The following is a 20,581-nucleotide window of genomic DNA, read 5'->3' as shown; positions in this document are numbered from 1 at the left end:
TTTTTTTCCCCCCAAGGAACCAATGCTCAATTGTATGCTATGCATATCTTCCTGCAGTTAGAGTTTGTGCAAGATGTTCTTTGCTTGTCTTGAATAAAAGTATTAAAATGGTATCCTGAGTACATGCTACATAGAGGTTTTTTGAGTTTTGGTATTATGGGTTCTTTTTTGATATTTTAATGCATTTAATAAATTTCTTTCCCTATCCACTAGCTTCTCAGTATACACCTACAGAGCAGAACTGTGGTCTAGTCTGTGTCCCATCCTACCCCCTCTTTTTCCCCCCTTTTTTAATTTTTTTTTTTTCCCCTCTTAGCTGTTAAGTGCTTTGCCCTACTAGGTTCCGGTTAATTAAAAGATGTTGGTAACGTATTGGGCAGTGTTAGGTCTGATTCGTCTTGCGTATCATGTAGTAGGAAAACATTTAAGTTCAAGTTATAAGTACAAAATGTTACTAACATAACATATTTGAGTAAAAGGAATTGGTCATCCTGCTGTTTCAAAATAGAGTAGTTATGACATTTCTCTGCAATTTTATGCATTTTATGTGAAATAACAACTTTATCTTTTCCCCTACAGACGGAGTACAAAGCTTCAAAATGCTGGAGATTATCTGGGTGAGGCTAGAGATTACATTTAATGTGATTGTGTCTTCAGACATTCTGCTCCTGCATTTCGTGAGCTAAAATATTTTATAAAAATGAAATCAGATACCTTCACTGGTCTCCAAGTTAACTGTGTCCTGTGAATTCAGAGAAGACTTTCTGAAGGAGGAATAGATTCATCACATATATGGACCTCTGGTGTTGCTCAAGGATATGCTTTTTTTTTTTTCATTCTAAAAGGCTACCTACATGAAGATGAGTCTGCATTTAATATATGATTTGTGGAATTAGATGAACAAGGATACTTTTAATGAGTTACCAAGATTTATTTCCATCTGTGTTTCCAGCTTTTTTTTTAATACATAAAAATGAAGGACAAGTATAAAACAGCAGAGCTGATATATTTCTGTGAGGCCTTTATGTAAGCCTCTGTTGTCTGGACGTGGTGCTAAAGGACAGGCAATCTGCTTTTGATCAGCTGATTGTAACTGCGTAAAGAGAACCTTTATTTTGAAGTAACAGCTGAAATTATTTTACTCTTTGGCTTGCACAGAATGAAAGGGAAAATTAAGTTTTACTGATCAGGGGTGTTTTACTGAACTAAGAAAGGGAAAGTTACATTATCCTTGTTTTCATTTCAAACCAAGAACTGACAACGTATTTTTCTTAGAATTTGACTACTAGGGAGATCTCACCAGAGGAAAGCAAGTCAGATGTCAGCAAACGACTCTTCTCCCCCATCCTTACAGAAGTTTTCCCCACCTACTTGTCATGTTGCTGCACCACAAACCCCAGCTTTGTCTTCAAGTCCCCAGTCGGGGCTCTCCAGTCGACTCTCCAATGGCAGTTTCAGTACGCAGAGCCTCACCAACTCCCGGGGCTCTATGCATGGGGTCTCCTTCCTTCTGCAGATTGGTCTCACTCGAGAGACTGTCACCATTGAAGCTCAGGACCTGTCCCTCTCTGCTGTTAAAGACCTCGTGTGCTCTATAGTTTACCAGAAGGTATGATATAACACTACCCTGTTCTGCTGATGGCAACAGCTGTTTTGTAACAGACTGCTTAGTAATAATAACAATGTGTGACTGGAACATGCCAAGAAGTTTGGTACTGTGACAAAGATCCATGTTAGGTATTTGCAGTTATGCACAAAGAAATTTTGCTGACTCCAAGATAGAAGCTTTTAATTTAAAAGGGGTAAACCTTCCTGTTACTTTCTTGTTTGTGAAATCTTGTAAAAGAAGATGTAGCAGTAAATTTTCTGCAAGAATTAGTTTCCACAGTATGGAGAATATGTTTTTTTCCTTTCAGTGATTGTCACTGATATCTTAGGGTTTTACTAGTTTATGCTAACTACTGTTAAGGGGTATTCTTGCAACCATATAGCCAGCTGTAATGAAAGGACCAGTTGTGGCTACAGAAGTGCGCTGCAGGCCTGCAGACTTGGGTGATATTAGCTTTTATTTTTGTTTCTAGTCAATAGTTAAGACTCCCAACAAACATGGAATAGATGCGATACTCTTTCGTGAGAGGACTATTATCAGCATAATTTCTATTAAGAGAGGGTTGACCAAAAAATAAAATCTGAGCGTACTTTTCAAATGTGTCTTGGTTAAGCTGTAGCAAGTTCTGACTCTCTAGGAAGGAAATAACATTGATCTTGCTGGTTTTGCATCCAGGTTTTATCTTTATTTAGATTAGGTAGGTTAGATCCTACTAAGCAACCTGAAGAGTAGTTAATGTTGTTTCATAAAATAATGAAGAATAATTGCTCTTTTACCTGAAGGCCAGGGGTGGCTGAGAGAGAGTTGAAGGCAGATTATTTTGTAGGCAATTGTTTTTTCTATGTCTTTCATTGTTGTGATTGGTGTTTCTGGTTGATTAGTTTTATTAGATAATTCTTTTTCACTTAATAGCTTGAAAGAGCGTAAATGCAAACATTATATGAACTCACATTTGCATATGCTTGTGTATCTTTTTTCCTCAATCTCATAACTTAGCTGTATCTTCCATATTTTTACAAATTAGTTGGCAAGCAAGATTTCATAATGACTTTACGTGCTACCAAAATGTGGTTCAGCATGTTAGTTCCTTCCTGAAGAGAAGAGTTATTTGGGTCAACTTTTTTTTTTTTTTTGTACCTTGCATGTTAGGTGTGCTATTTGGGTCAACTTTTGTTTTTTTTTTTCTACCATGCAAGTTAGGTGCACTTTTTTGCAGCCATTTTAGGGGCTGCTTTTTCTTTCTGTATCAACTCCTCTTTACATCTGCATATTTCCTGTCTTCTGTCTTAAAGATGAAAACAAATACATTCACGCTTGTTTTTCTTTTTCCTTTCTGTTCTTTTGAAAAGAAAGGAAAGAAGAGTTTAGTTCAAGTTCTTGTTATAGTGTAAGAAACTACTTATATGCTGAGCCTAAACTATTGCAAAACTGATGAGGATTTCACGATCAGTTTTCCTCTTTTGTTTGGCTTTGATTCAGTTTATGCTTTCCTGCAGCTGATGCTACCAGTAAATGACTGCTCAATGAGCGCATGTTTGCAGGCACCAAACTGGTCAGGGAACAGCTTTATGTGTGGTGGATTCATCTTTTATAAGTTGTTTTACAGCCAGTGCACAAATGGCAATATCTTCCCTTCGCCCTCTATTTGACAGCAAAGTGTCCTGCCATGACTTTTTTCTCTTAAATCTGATGACTGTTGCAAGCATATTAAATATTCTAGTATTAATATATAGCTCATTATAGCTCATTTTGTATTGTGGAAAAAAAAAAAAAAGGTAAGCTGTGTTCTTATGTGTACTGTCATGCATATAGCTGCCTGTTTTTTCCAGTTGAAAACTTTGAAGCTACTGGGTATGCCTTTGAGATTGAACAGTGTTAAAGCTTCCCTTTCCTTTGGTATCCCACAGCCTGCTTAAAATGTCTTTCCTTGACTGGTTCCTGGCTTTCAACTTCAGGGCACTGTATAGTTTGTTCTTGTGATAGTTCTGTAGTTAGTAGTCTCTATTAACTGTTGCACTTCTTTAATGAAAAAGGAGAAATATCTTGGGATTATTTATTGCTTTTCTTATTGAGTGGTGTATTTACTAGAATTAAATGGAAGTTTCCTTATTTTTAATAGTGCTTTTAAGTTGCATTTCAGCCTTGTATTTCTCTACATATCTGAAACAAACAAAAAAAAGTTTCAGGTGTCCTTCCTCATTTCTCTGGGAGCTTGAACTGCCTGCCTAACTCTATTTCAGGCTACAATTACAGTATCAAATATGTTGATTAGGACTTGCCAGCAGATTTCTAAGGAGGCTGGATTTTAACCTTTGTAAAAGTAATTATAGCATAGTTTTCAGAAAAATAACATGCTGTAGCTTTATTTGTTTCAGGGGACATTGATCAACTGGGGGGAAAACAATCCTGCAAAAGCCTGTGGAGGAGAACAGTTTAGTTAGGAAATAAATATGGTGTTTACCTAGTGCATTTTCATAGTGCTTTCTGTGTTGCTGGTCTTGCTGTATTGGTGGTCATCTGTGCTTCCTGCTTCAGATGCTCCTGTTCAGTGTGGCTTGTTCAGTTTTTGCAGAAGGGTAATTAAAAGTAGCATCAGCAGAACTGAAACTAGAGAGATGTGTCTGCAAGGAGAGCAAGATGAGTAATGCAAATATTTAATGTGTCTTGTAGCTCTGTTAAAATGTTCTAGAAATCACAGAAGAGTAGAAAAAACTTTTTTTCAAGTTTGAAGTTAAATTTGGGGAGCACTATGTTAGGGGTATTGTATATTGGAATGCTTAAGAAAAGTCCTCAGAAAAAACGAACTTTAGACTTTATAGGGATGCTTCAAAAGATTCTTAGTTATAGTGTCAATCCATCTTCTCTGTTCATTGCTTATCTAGATTGCTGTATATTAAAGTATCAGACATACAGTTCTCAGGGGAGTCTGAAGAGGAATGAAACCATGAACAGATATGACTGCTGGAATAGAGGGAGTGTGTTTAGAAGCAGAAAAATGTGTAGACTAAGTTGCAGATGGACAGTGTGTGTCCTTGCACAATGATCAGATATTACAGAGGGAAGTTCTTAATCCTGTTTTGTGTTTAAATACTGTTTCTTCATTCCTCACATGAGAGGACATGAAGTAGAATGTAGGGCTTCCTAGCTTAAAACTAGAAACTTGCATGTGGTAATGCTCCACTGCCTGCAAACTGAGAATTGTGTAGGACAGCGTGCTATAAAGGCTTTATTCTAGCTCATTTATTTTGTTCCAGTTAAACTAATAGCTATAAATGAAAAACATTACATTATTGTGTGCTATTACTTCTATAGTGTCAGTACCTGCACAACTTATCATAACTTTTTTTCTTAAACATGGATCTTTACTTTCATGATTCTGAAACTTCCCTTGTCTACATTTTTTTCATCTACAAACCTGTCTTTCAGCCTTTCATTTTCAGTCATACTCAGCATCCTCTTCCTTTACATACTTTTTCTCTGATGGCTTTGCTACATTTTGCTCTGAAATAGGCCAGTTGCGCTCCTACCTTAGGGTGTTTGCCTGAAATTCTCGTGGCCCTTTCTAACCGTGGCCTTCTCTTTGACTTGAGTACTGATACGCTGTTTACTCATACAATCTGTTTCTTAATCTTCCAAACTAGATTTTCTTTTTCCACTTCACTGAACCCACCCAAATGGTCACCACTTAGCAAAGTCAAAGGTGTGTTTCTTATGTCTTACTGATTAACAAACCTCTCTGATTTTTCTTCTGTATTTTCATAACATTGTGCTCTCATATTTAAATTTAAAAAGGAAAAAAAAGGCAAGCCAAACCAAACTTATTTTCTTGCTGTCTTCCTCTTCTTTCCCTGCCCTTACAGTGTTTCATTCATGTTTGCTGCACTTGTTTCCTGTCTATTTATCTGTTTTTTATGTAACCTGATCCAGCCTAATATTTTTTGGTCTATCTGGTGTCTTTAGTTCACCTCCAAAAGTAATTTTCCCTTCTGTGGCCTGCGTGTTTCAGGTTTGTTCTTAAGCCATTTCCACCGCCCATGTTTATAATTCTGCTATTGCTGAACTCTTCCATATGTAGTATGTTGTTTTTTTTTTTTTAATTTCTTTCTTCGAAGTAGCCTCAAAATTGTCTTGCTTACGAATAAGCTTGAAACCCCTTTTTAGGACATGTGGCTTTCATCTTGATTTCTCTAATTCTTGTGTTTGGTGTCTTTGCTTTTGCTAGAAATAGTATTTTTGTTGTCTTGATTTTTTTCTATCCTAACTCACTCTCTCTCAACGATGTCTACTGTTTTTGTCTACACTCAACAGCAAATTCAGTGTATAGTCTCATTTCTACTGGATTACTGGCTTACTTTGTGCTTCTTTGTCCTTTCATCTTATATCCACATTGGGTTTTTTGGTCATCTTTCTCTCTATGGGCAGAGTCCTTCAGGTGTCATTGTTTACCTTTAATGTTGTCTCCTCTCCCAGGAGTACTTATGCTTTCTTACCTAGTGTTAATTCCTTGATTGTTTCCTGCAACATTATGCTGTTTTGACTTGCCTGAATTCAGGCTTTAGTCTGTCAATAGCCACTTACACAGGTACTTGACATGTACACACTCGTATTTATTTCTTCAAGACTCTGAACTGTGTAAGGTGTTGAGAACACAACCACTGGAAGTATAGTTGTGTTTAAAAGGAGTTAGATTTTGCATATTACAGCTGCTTGTGATTCTTTCTGTGGTTTCTGTAGTTTCATACTTTAATTGTTGTTATAAATGTTGTAGTTCTTGTACATCATATTCCCTGGTCAATAATTTGAATAATCTGAATTGAATGCGACCTTATTGGTATGTCTGCACTTTTTTGATAGTCCTGCCTATTATTTTAATTAGACTAGGTGGGATTTCATTTTCAATAATTGGAATATGACTGAAGTCCTTGGATTGTTTGGAAAACTAGCCAGTTTCCTTCAAAGATGAAATAGACTGGGGTGCAGGGGTGGGGGGAAGATGAAGAGATGGGTTCAAACATTTTGCTTTGATAATGAGGGAAGAAAAAGCCCAACGTGAAGAACACACAAATAATCTGTGGAATTTTCTAACCAAGTGACAATTAACTGTATACCTGTATTGTTCGTGTAGCTAAGAACTCAAGTTTTAATGGGCTGAATTAAAGTAGTTTGGATAGCTAGCTCTTCAGTGAGGGCTGCTGAAGAGGAAAAAAGTGTTTCTATTAAAATACTTTTAAATTGTCATGTTATGAAAAGACTAAAACATGTGGAATGAATACGAGCTGTCTTCCAAAGGTTTGGACACTATCATGGTAATGGCTATCTAACCGAATTGTGGCAGAGGTGTTGACTTGAAGCTTAATATGAGTTCTGAAGTGTTAACAGATGTTTTGCTAATCAAATATTGAGAAGTGAAAGAATCATGTTACGATCCATCCGTGTTACGATCCATCCGTGTTATGGTCTGATCTCTGCAACTCTTGTAGTAACAACTTTATTTGGTGTAATAAATAGGTAACAGTACTGCAACCACCCTTCTGGGGTTTTCTCCAGATAAATGGTTCGTAGTGCTTATTTTTGAATGGCTCTAAAATTAATGCAAATCATGTTTGTATTCATCAGTTGTGCTCAAATATTTTTCCCCCTGTTGGTCTGCCTTCTTGATTTGTTATCTGCTTTCTTTGTATGAGTTAAATAAGGCAGCAGAGTAAGAGGGACTAGAGGCATGAGAAGCAAACATGCCTGTGAGAAGATGGGAACTGGGTAGTACCGGGGGCATGGAGCTAGTGTATGTGGGACGGATTAGCATTTCCAGCATGGTAATAGATTTGTATGCTGGAAAACCTAGCCAAGCAGTAGTCCAAGTATGTCTGTACTGAGGCATCTGGTGAGGGGAAGATCTCATGCAATGTATTTGAAGCTAATTGTCTGTGTGAAGTGATTTGGCACACGATTCTAAAGAGTGGGAGTGAATAGCTGGGTAGGGATGCAGGATAATAGATTGGAGTGATTTAAGTGAACAAAGAGGCTTTCCAAGGTAATAGGTGTTTTGTACCCTTAGACTTTGGAATTAACTTTCAGTGGTTTGAAGCATTTGTTCTGAGTTATGATGGGTCATGAGATATTGGACCTTGAAACAATATCCGCCTACGCTTTTCCCTAGTGTGAATTTTTGGCGACTGGTCCAGAACTTTGTAAAGTAAGTCCTGGAACTTGAAGTAGAGGGATTTTTCTGTTACTGCCAAGATAGAAAGAAGCCTCAGTTGTGTTTTGCTCCAGCAATACTGGCTGCTGTGTATTGAGTTTTTGAGTAAAAAGAATGGTGTAATACACTATCAATTAAAACTAGACATAGTGTAATACTTACAGTACAAGCATTCTAGATAACACCAATTGTTTTTCCTCAGTGTAACTGCAATAATGCACTAGTAGTGTTACTTGTGCTAGTACCACCCAAGTATGAAGGATTGCTTGCATTCTTTACATAAGTTAATGGTATTGGTGTACCAGAGATTAATTTTGGCACAGTCTATCGCATACGTAGACTTCCCACAAGTGATTTCCTGTAGCTAGATGCTCTTTTGGAACTGTTAACACTGGGAACAGTCTCCTTTTTGTTTTTAGGAAACATAGTAATAATGGGATTTGCAGTTTATATGTTCTGAGTCACTGTACAGATACTTTGGGCTTTTATGCAGGAAAGTAAGACCTGTATAATCCTGTAAGATAAAACAGGCTTTAAAAAATTCTGCTTTGAGTTTTGTTTTCAAGTTTATATTATGAGCTCTTAACACTTCAAAGGAACTGGATAGTGTTTTTCATTAACAACTTCATGTAACTGAGCGTAAGGAAGGCTATAAAATCTGTACTTTGCTGCAGTACAAGAGAGAAAAATTAGGTAGTGCACAACTTGAACATAGTTTAAGCTTTGCATAAAAATTCTGTTAAAAGATACCACTTGAAATAAAAACCTTCTTAATCGATGAGGTTATTCTTGGCCAGCAGTCCGCACATAGCCTTCTGGCTAAGGTGATACAAAGGAATGCTGTATTCCCAAATGTACTGGGGAGTGGAAGAGAGAGCAGGGCGCTGCATATCTGCAAGAAGCCAAGCCGCTTGCACAGCTCCCCCCATCGAAGCCTGGCCAAGTGCCTTAGACACAGGCTCTGGTGGGCCACCTGCAGCTCATCAGGACCGGCCATGTGGAGGGCAGCCAGCCAGTGCTTCCATTGCTTGGGCGCACAGGACTGTAGTCAGGACAGTGGAGGGAAATCTGAGCTGAAGCGTGTGGAAAGGAGCGGTCAGGGAGGCATCTTTGTGTCAGGGTCTGTTCTTTTATGACAGGGGAATCTTGGGCAGGGCACGTGCAAGGAGAGGGCAGGACTTCTTCATCAAACTTGAAAAGTTTCATTAAGGACAATCAAATCCGACAGCCTCCTGGCAGAGGCGAGGCTGCTGCAGCTCCGTGTCCCTGGTCCAACCAGTAGCAAGGCTGACCATGTATTCCCAGTGGCACAGGCACTTGGATACAAGTGTACAACACATATGGGTATTGTACACACAGATCAACGCAGGCAGACACAGGGAGCACTCATGTGAACACAGACAGCACCAATGCCCTCATACTTCTCTGGTGGTTCAGGATGAGGGCCTGTTAGTGGGAACACACATGCACACACACAAAAAACCCAGCCCCCCAAAAAATCAACAATAACAACAAATTGAATGTCTCCAGTAGCTGGGCTCAGGCACTCTCTGCCCAGTAGCAGCTGCTGGATCTTGCTCTTTCCAGTTGCTGGCACCTGGATATTCAAGCTCTTGCTTTCACTCACTCTGGTCTCTCTGGTTGCTGGCACCCACAGACATGTGGATCTTCTGACCTGTGGTCCGGCTCCACTTGCTGGCACTTGGACCCCCGTACACACACATGCGCTCAGAATGAGAACCCATCATCCAGGAAAATAGTTAGAAATGGAATTTAATGAAAAGGTAGGACAGAGGGTGCTGATCAGGCACAGGGCATGACCAGACAATTGTTCTGACCAGCGCCTGTTTACAGGTGACCAGCCTTTATCTTCTTATCCCTGTATTTTTTTCCCCACATTTATTCCTCCCTGAATCACCTCTTTCCTTGCCTTTGATTCATTCCATTCATGTCGCGTAATAAGTCTTGTACAATCTTAATTCCCTGGCATCTTACAATGTATCCCATACCATTGGGCAGCAGCCTCTCTTAGTCCAAAAGGTGCTCTAGTTTTGAGTTATCTTGATGGGTTTTATGGCTGGAAACTGGGGCTGAGGCTCTCCAATGACAGCTCTGGGAGGGTCCTGGACAGTGTGTCCTTTCCTTGGAGGCCTTAATTTGGGTTCTGCACCTGCCCTTGTGCCTCTGTGCTCCTCTGGCATGTGGAGATGGGACTCTAATGGGCTGATGGTTCCTGGGAGGAGCTGGGCAGGGTGTTGTATGGGCAGCCCCACCTGCATTGTTCCTCTGCGCCTCCTGGGCAGACATGCAGACAAGTGGCTAACCTAACAAGCAGGAGAGGTAAGGGAGCTATTGCAAGTTTCCTCAACTATGCCTGTCCCTGTTGTGGATTCAAGAAAACCTTGTAGCATCTGCAACTCTGTTGTACCAGTGAACAGGTTATCTCTATTCTAATGCTTTTAATTTTCGGAATTATTGTTTCAGAAATGGAGATTAGACATGCACAATGCATAGAAAAATGTGTCCTGATCTGTCACATATATCTATAGAAATTGTATACAGAGTCTGTGTTTTAATGATAGACTTCTTGAAATAAATACTAACATAAATTATTGTTAGTCTTGTTAGGCCTGGGCTTGTGATTCTGCATCTTAGTCTAGAAGCTACTGATCAAGCTGAAGCTTCTAAATAGAGGAATTGTCTTTTAGGAGTTAGTTACAAAACCGGACAACCTTTTGTAGTCATTTCATGCTTGTATGTATACTTGTTTTGAGAGAAGATGGCAGTAAAACATGTCACTACAGTATCATAAGCATTCATGATACACAGCTTAAAAGGTCAGTTTAATTTAACGTAGAACCAAATGAGAGTGTTGATGCAGACAGTTCTAACAATCTATAATAGATGATTTTGCTTTTATTCCATAGAAATTAATTTAGCCATTGTCTGGAATTTATTTGAAAACCAAATCTTAGTTATAGGCATTATACTGTTACTTACAAACTTTGGAATTAATGTTGATGCTGCTTTCTAAGGAATGTAATGTCTCGTATCTTTAATGATTACACTTGCTGTCACAACAAGGATTTGAGTATTCATCTGTAACTTTTGTTTATTGTCAGCTAATGCTTTTTAGTTACCAAAATTAATGTGGTATGTTTAAAACACTTTAACAAATCCAAGATTTGTGTATGAGAATGGGTAAATGGTGCATATGCAGAATACATGTGGTCGTAGCATTTAAAACAAGTGCTTCTTGGTATGCGGTTGTGTGACCTGTGGTTACTGGGGTGGGAAATTGTGTGTAGGGGTGTTCTAGCAGCTGTGTGATAGGTTTATGGGCTCAGAGAATGAAAAAAAGAGAAACAAAGACATATCTTTATCAAAAGAGGGAGACTTAAATCTGTGAAATATCTTAGGGCTTCCTTAAAATCTGTGGTTTGTAGGTGGTTTTGTAAACTTAATAGAAAGAGGCAATAGTTCACACTGATTCTCTGGATCATCAGTCGTCCCTCCTAGCAGCTGAAATTAATATCAGCATTAATAAAAAGTGTCATGTTTATTTGCGGGCAGATACATATCATATTCATGTTGATTTTATCTCCCTTTTGTTGGAATTAAGTTTTTCAGCAGCATGATGAAATTGATACATTATAAATAGAAGTTATCTTGAGGATACAGTTGATTGTAGCATTGATATGGTAGCTTCCTCTTCTTGATACTAGCGTTAAGATGTGATATCTGGCTAAACAGTGTATGGAGTATCAAGGAATAAAACCTCACAACACTTCCTAAAAAAAATGTAAATAATAACTTGTTTTCTTGTTAATGGAGGCACAGCAGAATTTTGAGTTAGAGCTTAAAGTAGGTTTATGCACTGTTTCAGGTATAAAGAGCTGTCAGTTCCCTCAGAAGAATTACTAGTGTGCAGTATCTATGCATGTTCTGAATGTAAAGTCAAGTCCTGCGCATACTTGCAGAGGTATGGAGACACGTATTTGGGCAGCACAGCTAATTCTCAAGATATTTGTTTGCCTTCCTAATGCAAATAATCTTTGGGAGATCGGAAAAACGTAATTTTCAGAGTATTTATGGATATTTGCTCTTTATCAAGATGAATCAGTGGGTGAGTATACTGCAACTTAGTATGATAAGAGAGGAGTTCTTATGGGTAATTCCAGATGACCTAAGGGATTTTAAACAATAGCATTTTATTTTATAAAGGTTTGAAAAGCATCTAGTTTAGGGGAATATAATGCTAGTGTCATATCTGTACCGTCATAGCTACTGCACGGAGTACCAGAGAGTATCAAATATATGTAGGGAACCTACAAGTAAGTTGGGAGGCAAAGGAAGCAACCTCCTGCTTTGGCATCAGCCTAGTAAATTGGTTTCTCGGTGCTGCGGATTAAATATCTACTAGTGTCTGTGTAATTTTGTCAGGTCCATCTTTTGCAGAGGTTAAATAGCACAAATTCTGCCTCTATTTGTGACTGTCCCAGTAGCTAGTATGCTTTCCAGACCATGGGGATTCTTCAGTATTGTGTGTAGTGTAAACATGTAGGGTGTGCACATCAAAACATAGAAGGCTAACTTAACATTTTGGATAAAATTGCTACTGGAAAGAGGAAATTATTTTCTCCTTGAATGGGAAGGGAATGTGAAAACAATCAGTGTGACAGATACCTTCATTATGTCTTTGATTTGGTAGAAACAAGTCTTTGACTACTTTAGTTAAGGATAATTAATGTACCACAAGCTTCATGCAGTTTAGACCCTGTTATTTATTGACTGTGCAAGATCTAAATTACTGAACTGTAGTCTGTTACCTAATTAAGTGAAAGTTTGTTATGTGGTTTTCCATATTTTTTTCCCACATTCTTCCTGTTTTCTTCTGTGGAGTGCTTCCATCTGTTCCCACCATGAGTCTGAATTCTGGTTTAAACAAAAAGGCCAAAGGAGGTGGTTGATTGGTACTCATTCCTCTCCAGGGTCTATTCCTGCTTTTTTTTCTGTGAAATGTTTACTTTTAAGCTTTAATTTTAAGAAGTTTCACTCACACTTGACAATATTTTGAAGAGTGGGGAAAATACAGAATAAGAAAGCTATTTTCATTGTCTTGGAAAAATGGCATGCTATGTAGTGTATCTATTCCCTTTATGGATTTGCTATATTATCTCCTGTCTTTGTGGGGAATTGAGTTTTCCTTTTCTTGCATCTGCAGATCTAAACTGTTGTAGAACAATGACATGGACCCTTTCTTGGCTTGCCCCTAAAGAAAAGTGTGGCAAGTGCTACTGTGTCTCAAGCTGAATGCCTGCCTGACCCAGAAAGGGTTACAGGTGGTGGTATCAGAGTTAGAAGGGTCTGCCTTGGCTTTCAGGTGCCAGACTGATTATGCAGGTCAAAGATTAAAACCCCAAAGAAACAAAAACCCTGACATTTTTTCTTTTCAGATTTGTTGGTCGTGGGGGAACAGGGAGGAAGTTGGTATTGATTTGTTTTGTTTTGGTGTGGGTTTTCTTTTTTTTTTTTTCCTTTTTATCATACATTTCATTTCAGAAAATACTTAGGTTCCTCAAAAATAAGCAGATCAATTTTGTTTCCATGGAACACTTAAAACACTCAAGTTCTGTAGCTGTTATTTAAAACGTATATGGACAGGATTATCAAAGAGCATGTGTAATTTAGAGTTTGCTTTCTGTTGCAGTTTCCAGAGTGTGGTTTCTTTGGCATGTATGACAAAATTCTCCTCTTCCGTCATGACCTGAACTCAGATAATATTTTGCAACGAATTACATCTGCAGAAGAGATACATGAGGGAGATCTTGTGGAGGTTGTGCTCTCTGGTAGGTATTGTTGCAAAAATGGAACAGTGCTTATTCAGTAGATTAAAAGAAAAAAGGACTTTATGGAACGTTATTATCATGCTTGCCTTGATCTCTTAAGTCTCATACTGGGTCACTGTTTGGGGGTAGAGGTTTCCAAGAAAATCCAAGTAGTGTACTGGTGCTTTAGTATTCAGTTTTGTTATTGTTTCTTTGTCATGTTTTAATCTTCTTAAGGTTTATTATTGTAAATAAATCTGAGTTATATGAATATGACTTTATAATTATAATAATAAAAATTTATTGTTATGCTTGTTGAAGCTGAAATGCAGGTAAGATTCAGAATTTGCTCTTCCAGCACTGTCATTGCTTTTTTTTTTCCGCTTAGGTCTGTCTTTTTTTCTGTAGCTTTCGCCGTTGATGGTTTATATTGCTAAAAGGCCTCATATAAAAATAATTGCTGAATCATACCTATAAGGACAGACTTTAAGGGTTATTGTAGTGCTTGAAAACAGATAAAGTCCTTAGAATGGTGGTTATTAACCTGTAGTACTCTGGAATAACAAGGACAAAATCTCCACCCCCCACCCCGCCCCTCTAACTGATTTAAATTGTATGTGTTTCTCAATACCCTGTAGAATCCAAGCAAAAGCCAGCTGTAGTTGAATTACAAATAAAATCTGGATTAGAATCAAGCAGTTCTTTCAGTCTTTGAGGACTGAGTGCCAAACTGGGGTTGCATTCTAGATAGATCTCTTGGCTGTCATGGGATTTATTTTGTAAATTGGATCAATAAGGTATAATTTCCAGAGTCATAAAGCTGAGTTCCTTGGCTGCATTTCAAGACCTACTGTTCTAGGCATGTCTAGGGTATTCAATAGTTGATCATCTTAGTTTGAGCTTTTTATTGCCTCTGGTGAATGGCATATTTGGAAAAATTGTTGTGTGTGCCTCTTCTTGACAATCTCTGACAGACCTTATAACCAGAAACCAAGGCATTTTGAAGAAATATAAATCTCTTTCAGTAGGGTTTTAAAACAGACATGAGAATTTGAATTTGAAATGTTAGTACGTATTTGATCAAAGAATAGTAGCCATCAGGGCAAGGTAATGTTGGTGTAAAATAACACTTTTTTTTTTTTTTACATTCCAAAGAAACAGGACAAAAATTAATTTAAATATATCTAGTTTAAGAAAAAGAACTTTACTAGTGAAGTTTCCAGTGATCCATGGAAACTCTATCCACAGTTCTGTTTTGATGCACACAGAGTTCAGTATAATAAGCTTTTACTGAAAAAGTCTTTTAGAAGATAAAAATCTAACCTGCAGATCTGTCCTTTGTTTGAAAAGCTTGTAGATTGTGAAAACAGCTTGAAAATTAAGTTGCTCTTTCAAATGTTTACTGTTAAGTTGATATTAGCAAAGCTTGTTGTATTTGCCTTCTGAACTTAGTGAGGTCTTCAGCATCATGACTCAGTGTTGATTAGTGGTGGCCTTCAGAATTCAACGGATTTTTTTCTCAATAGAAAAGCTTGCTGAAAACTGTGTAATCTTCTAAATGAGTATTTAAGTGGTATAGAGTAAAATGCTGATGTCTAAACAGCTCGGTGTTCTTTGAATCTGCTGTTTTAAAACAACATATTCTTTCCGTAAATACATGTTGATCCTGTGGCAAGAACCGTAACTTACTGCAATTTTTTAAAAGCTTTGGCTACAGTTGAAGATTTCCAGATTCGTCCTCATGCACTTTATGTGCATTCCTACAAGGCTCCTACTTTTTGTGACTACTGCGGAGAGATGCTTTGGGGTTTGGTACGACAAGGATTAAAATGTGAAGGTAAGTCTGTGATTTTTAGTGTACTTTTGTGTATGTATATCTATATGAAATGAGGAGGAAGAAATTGTATCTTGTTCGGTATATTAGCACATGATAAAATGTAGTTGAAAGGAGTTGTGTATCAGGAAACCCAAGGTCTGATCCTGGCATTAATGCAAACTATGTGTGACCTTGGGCAAATTACTTAATAGGTATTCTTTTTTCCCACTTTGGAGGCCGGGGAAAAAAAAGCTAGCTTACAAGCAGGTGTTCTTTGCACAAGGAGCACAGGGGAATCCCTTTCCTTATGGCCTTCGTCCAGCTGGCTGTGGAGCACTCTGCAGGCTGCTCTTAGGTACTGATGCTGCCTGCTCGCTGGCTTCTCCTTGGCTCTTGTGCTCCAAAGTAAGGAGTGATGAAAGCCTCCTGGTGGGGGGAGAAGTGAGGAAGGTGATCAGCTGCTTTTGAGTCTTAGGCCTTGTTTCTAGAGCTGGCCTTACTGGAGACCAGTATTTTAGCAAGTAGTGCAAAAGGAACTGTGACTTGCATCAAGGACATTGAAAAAAGAGAATCTAACAGAACAATCTTATTTCTGTCTTTACATTTTCCTGGATCATCTTTTTAACTGCTTTATCAAAATACTAGTACTGGTTTTATTACTTTGAATGTTGGGAGGATTTTTTCTAAAACCCCTTCTGTTTCAGGTTGTGGATTAAACTACCATAAGCGATGTGCCTTCAAGATTCCAAATAACTGCAGTGGAGTGAGAAAGAGGCGTCTGTCTAATGTGTCTTTACCAGGAGCAGGGCTTTCAGTTCCAAGACCAGCACAAGCTGAATACACATCCTCTGCCTCTGAAGAAGTATGTAATGTGAAAAGGGGAACAATTTCTGGTTTTAAATCCTTTAATCTGTAGGGAGCTAGATAGTGTTGTAAGTGGCTCATAATGAGTATGAGGGAGTGAGCTTAACCATTATGATTGGTTTTAGTTCATTTTCAAATCTGGTGAGTCTTAGACTGTGACAGTTACTGTTATTACTGTCAGAAATGAAACGGAAAGTAAATTATAACTTTTATGTATAATTTTGCTATTAGCCTGTCACTCATGGTTATATGAACTCTGAGAACTTTGATTTCAGGAATGATAAAATACCTTGCCTTCTTTGTAATACAGATTTCCTCTGTAATTACGGTATCAGTATGGAACAGTTGCTTGGCTAAAGCAGTACAAATTGTAAGCTTTTATGCTGGGAGAGGAGAGAGTGTTCCTGATATGCTGTTAAGCTTTCCACAGAGTTAATCTAAAAAAAACCCGAAGCCCTATCAAGAAGGGTGTAGGGCATGAAGGGCTGATAGTGAAACCTGTCATCCGTAATAGTTCTTTATTATAATGATTATGATGATTGCTGAGAGGTTATCGGTTATACTGCAACTATATTGGGATCGTAACACAGGACAGGCAGTGATTAGATCCATTTGTTTCATTGCTGCTTTCATGGTGGGGTAAAAGCAGTGCTTTTGACACTTGGTCTTTCTTGCTTATCTAATTATATTACTTTACAGTATAACAATTCTTACCATAGTTTAAAATATTAATTGTATAGATTGTCTAGTTCAGGAACATAATTATTTTAGCTAGAGGCTATGAAGCCTAATCTTGAGTCATGAAAAATATTTATTCTGATGTTTATTGGTAAGATTTATTCAGTGAACGTAGAATTGTAACCATTTCTCCTATCACAGCATTTAACTTGGATTTCTACATGCGTATGTAGTACCTCTTTGACACCTCACTTTGCTATCAGATTTCAACTACTTAGCTTAGGTGATCAGTAATATATTATCATATTTGTGGCCATGTTCCTTTACATTTTTCTGTAGATGTACATAACTAAGTTTACCCTGCTGAATGTTCAGCATGACTTTTCTGTTTTAATTGCCCAAGTTTTTGGTTAAACTTAATTTCAAAGTTTTTTTGGGGTGTTTAATTTCCAAAATTATTTTTAAATTTTCTGAATATTTTTGCCCACCTTAGTAACATGTTCAGGCATGCCATTCTTTGCTTTTTAAAACTGATAGCTTGAGGTAGTGATTGCTGACCTCCAACATTTTCCATTTTATCCCCTTTATGTGTCTGTATATGCTGTCTGTGAACCTTGCCAGGTTGCTTTTTTTAAAAAAAAAAAAAAAAAAGTCATGAGTGAATTTTTAGCATTTTAGCTTCTGTGGAAGTAAAGATTCGTACATACTTTCCTGCTCTCTGCGAGGCTTTTCCATCTGGTGTTGTCTTGGTTTTGTTTTATGATACCAGAATGTCCTGTTGAAGCTCCTTGGCCAGATTGCTTTCTTATCCAGTAATTTTCTGAGCCAACACCTCCCTCCCAGCCCCACTGACTCTTTTTTTTTTTTTTTTTTTTTTTTTTTTCTTTCCCTTTAAGTAGAACCATAGAATAGTTTGGTTTGTAAGGGACCTTTAAAAGCCATCTAGTCCAACCCCTCTGCAGTGAATAGGGACATCTTTAGCTGGATCAGGTTGCTCAGAGCCCCGTCCAACCTGACCTTGAATGTTTCCAGGGATGAGGTTTCTGCCACCTCTCTGGGCAATCTATTCTAGTGTTTCACCACCCTCACTGTAAAAAAACGTCTTCCTCATACCCACTCTAAATCTACGCTCTTTTAGTTTGAGATCATTCCTCCTTGTCCTGTTGCAACAGGGCCTGCTAAAAAGTGTGTCCCCATCTTTCTTGTAAACCACCTTTTAAATACTGAAAGGCTGCAGTAAGGTCTTCCAGAGCCTTCTCTTCTCCAGTTGAACAATCCCAACTCTCTCAGCCTTTCTTCATAGGAGATGTGTTCCATCATACTGATCATTTTTGTGGCTCTCCTCTGGACCCACTCCAACAGGTCTGTGTCTTTCCTCTACTGAGGGTTCCAGAGCTGGATGCAGTGCTCCAGGTGGGGTCTCATGAGAGTGGAGTAGAGGGGGAGAATCACCTCCCTCGACCTGTTGGTCACGCTTCTTTTGATGCAGCCCAGGGTATGCTTGGCTTTCTGGCCTGCAAGCACACATTGCTGGCTCACAGAATCATAGAGTCATTTAGATTGGAAAAGACCTTTAAGATCATTGAGTCTAACCATTAACCTAGCACTGCCAAGTCCACCACTAAACTGTGTCCCTAAGCACCACATCTACACGTCTTTTAAGCACCTCCAGGGATGGTGACTCAACCACTTCCCTGGGCAGCCTGTTCCAATGCATGACAACCCTTTTAATGAAGAAATTTTTCCTAATGTCCAATCTAAACCTCACCTGGTGCAACTTGAGGCTGCTTGTTACTTGGGAGAAGAGACCGATGCCCACCTTGTTACACCCTCCTTTCAGGCAGTTGTAAGGTCTCCCCTAAGCCTCCTTTTCTTCAGGCTAAATGGCCCCAGTTCCTAGCTAGTCCCAATAAGACCTGTTCTCCAGACCCTTCACCACCTCTGTTGCCCTTCTCTGGACCTGCTCCAGCACCTCAATGTCTGTCTTGTAGTGAGGGGCCCAAAACTGAACATGGTATTTGTGTGGCCTCACCAGTGCTGAGTACAGGGGCACAATCTCATCCCTACTCCTGCTGGCCACACTGTTTCTGATACTTGCCAGGATGCTGTTGGCCTTCTTGGCCACCTGGGCACACTGCTGGCTCATGTTCAGCCGGCTGTCAACCAGCACCCCCAGGTTCTTTTCCGTCAGGCAGCTTTCCAGCCACTCATTCTCCCAGCCTATAGCATTTCACGGGGTTGTTAGGACACTTGGCCTTGTTGAACCTCATACTACTGGCCTCGGCCCATTGATCCAGCCTGTCCAGATCCTTCTGAAGAGCTTGTCTACCCTCAAGCGTGTCAACACTTCCACCCAATTTGGTGTTGTTTGCAAACTCCTTGAGGGCGCACTCCATTCCATCATTCAGATCATTGGTAAAGATGTTAAACAGAACTGGCCTCAATACTGAGCCCTGGGAAACACCATGTCCAGCTCTTTGTCCACCAGTAACCCCAAGTCCTCCTCTGCAGGGCTGCTCTCCGTTCCTTTGTCCCCGAGCCTGTACTGATGATACTGGGGGTTGCTCCAACCTAGTTGCAGCGCCTTGTTGAACCTCATGAGGTTCACATGGATTTGCTTCTCAAGCTTGTCCAGGTCCCTCTGGGTGGCACGCTGTTCCTCAGGCATGTCAGCTGCACCACTCAGCTTGGTGTCATGTGCAAACTTGCTGAGGGTGCACTTGATACTGCTGTCTATGTCACTGATGAACGTTTTAAACAGTACTGGTCCCACTATGGACCCCTGAAGGATGCCACTTGTCACCAATCTCCACCCGGACGTCCAACCAGTTCCTCACTCACTAAACAGACCACCCATCAAATCCATCTCTCTCCAAATTAGAGAGAAGGGTGTTGTCAGGGACCATGTCAAAGGCCTTGCGGATAGATGACATCTGTAGCTCTTCCTTTGTCTGCTGATGTAGTCATTCCATCATAGAAGGCCACTATGTTGGTCAGGCAGGACTTGCCCTTGGTGAAGCCGTGCTGGTTCTCTTGATTTGCCTCCCTGTCCTCCATGTGTCATAGCATAGCTTCTAGGAGGATCTGTTCCATGATCTTCCCAGGCACAGAGGTGAGACTGACAGGTCAGTAGTTCCCAGGGCCTTCTTTTTACTCTTTTTTAAAAATGGGTGCAGTGTTTCACTTTTTCCAGTTGCCAGGGACTTCACCTGACTTCGAAAAGTCATGGCAGTGGAACTCTTTTGATGCAAATAATCTATACCTTCTTTATTCCAGCGCTGCTGCCCAGAACCTAGTAAGAGGATTCCCTCCTGGAGTGGCCGTCCCATCTGGATGGAAAAGATGGTGCTTTGCAGAGTGAAGGTTCCGCACACCTTTGCTGTTCACTCTTACACTCGTCCCACCATATGTCAGTATTGCAAACGGCTGCTCAAGGGCCTTTTTCGACAAGGAATGCAGTGTAAAGGTAAACATTTAATAATGCAGTAATAAATTTTTGTAAAGGTCTTGTATTTAAAACTGATTTCAACTTATGTTTTGATTGCCAGGTTGTATACTGTGAAATAGGGCAGTATGATTTTTGAAAA

At 39.2% G+C, this 20,581-nt stretch overlaps 1 protein-coding gene across 2 annotated transcripts in view; it reads left to right on the top strand.

Annotated features, from left to right (window-relative positions):
- The first annotated feature begins 1,240 nt into the window (after positions 1 to 1,240).
- Positions 1,241 to 20,581, top strand: part of PRKD3 (protein kinase D3) — a 45,179-nt gene continuing 25,838 nt past the window's right edge. Inside the window, exons 1-7 of one of the 2 annotated variants that reach the window (XM_086482329.1) lie at positions 1,241 to 1,609; positions 13,519 to 13,657; positions 15,342 to 15,473; positions 16,157 to 16,314; positions 16,923 to 16,930; positions 20,099 to 20,106; positions 20,284 to 20,460. In XM_086482329.1, the coding sequence (XP_086338455.1) occupies positions 1,319 to 1,609; positions 13,519 to 13,657; positions 15,342 to 15,473; positions 16,157 to 16,314; positions 16,923 to 16,930; positions 20,099 to 20,106; positions 20,284 to 20,460 (913 nt within the window). In that variant the 5' untranslated portion in view covers positions 1,241 to 1,318. Of the gene's footprint in view, positions 1,610 to 13,518; positions 13,658 to 15,341; positions 15,474 to 16,156; positions 16,315 to 16,922; positions 16,931 to 20,098; positions 20,107 to 20,270; positions 20,461 to 20,581 lie in introns of both variants that reach the window. The other variant, XM_086482328.1, reaches the window with a different exon arrangement.

This window comes from Leptosomus discolor, chromosome 2, assembly GCF_034619465.1.
Source record: "Leptosomus discolor isolate bLepDis1 chromosome 2, bLepDis1.hap2, whole genome shotgun sequence".
In the NCBI taxonomy this organism is placed as follows: domain Eukaryota; kingdom Metazoa; phylum Chordata; class Aves; order Leptosomiformes; family Leptosomidae; genus Leptosomus; species Leptosomus discolor.
Note: the sequence above shows the minus strand (reverse complement) of the source record. Positions and strands in the feature narration are given on the sequence as shown.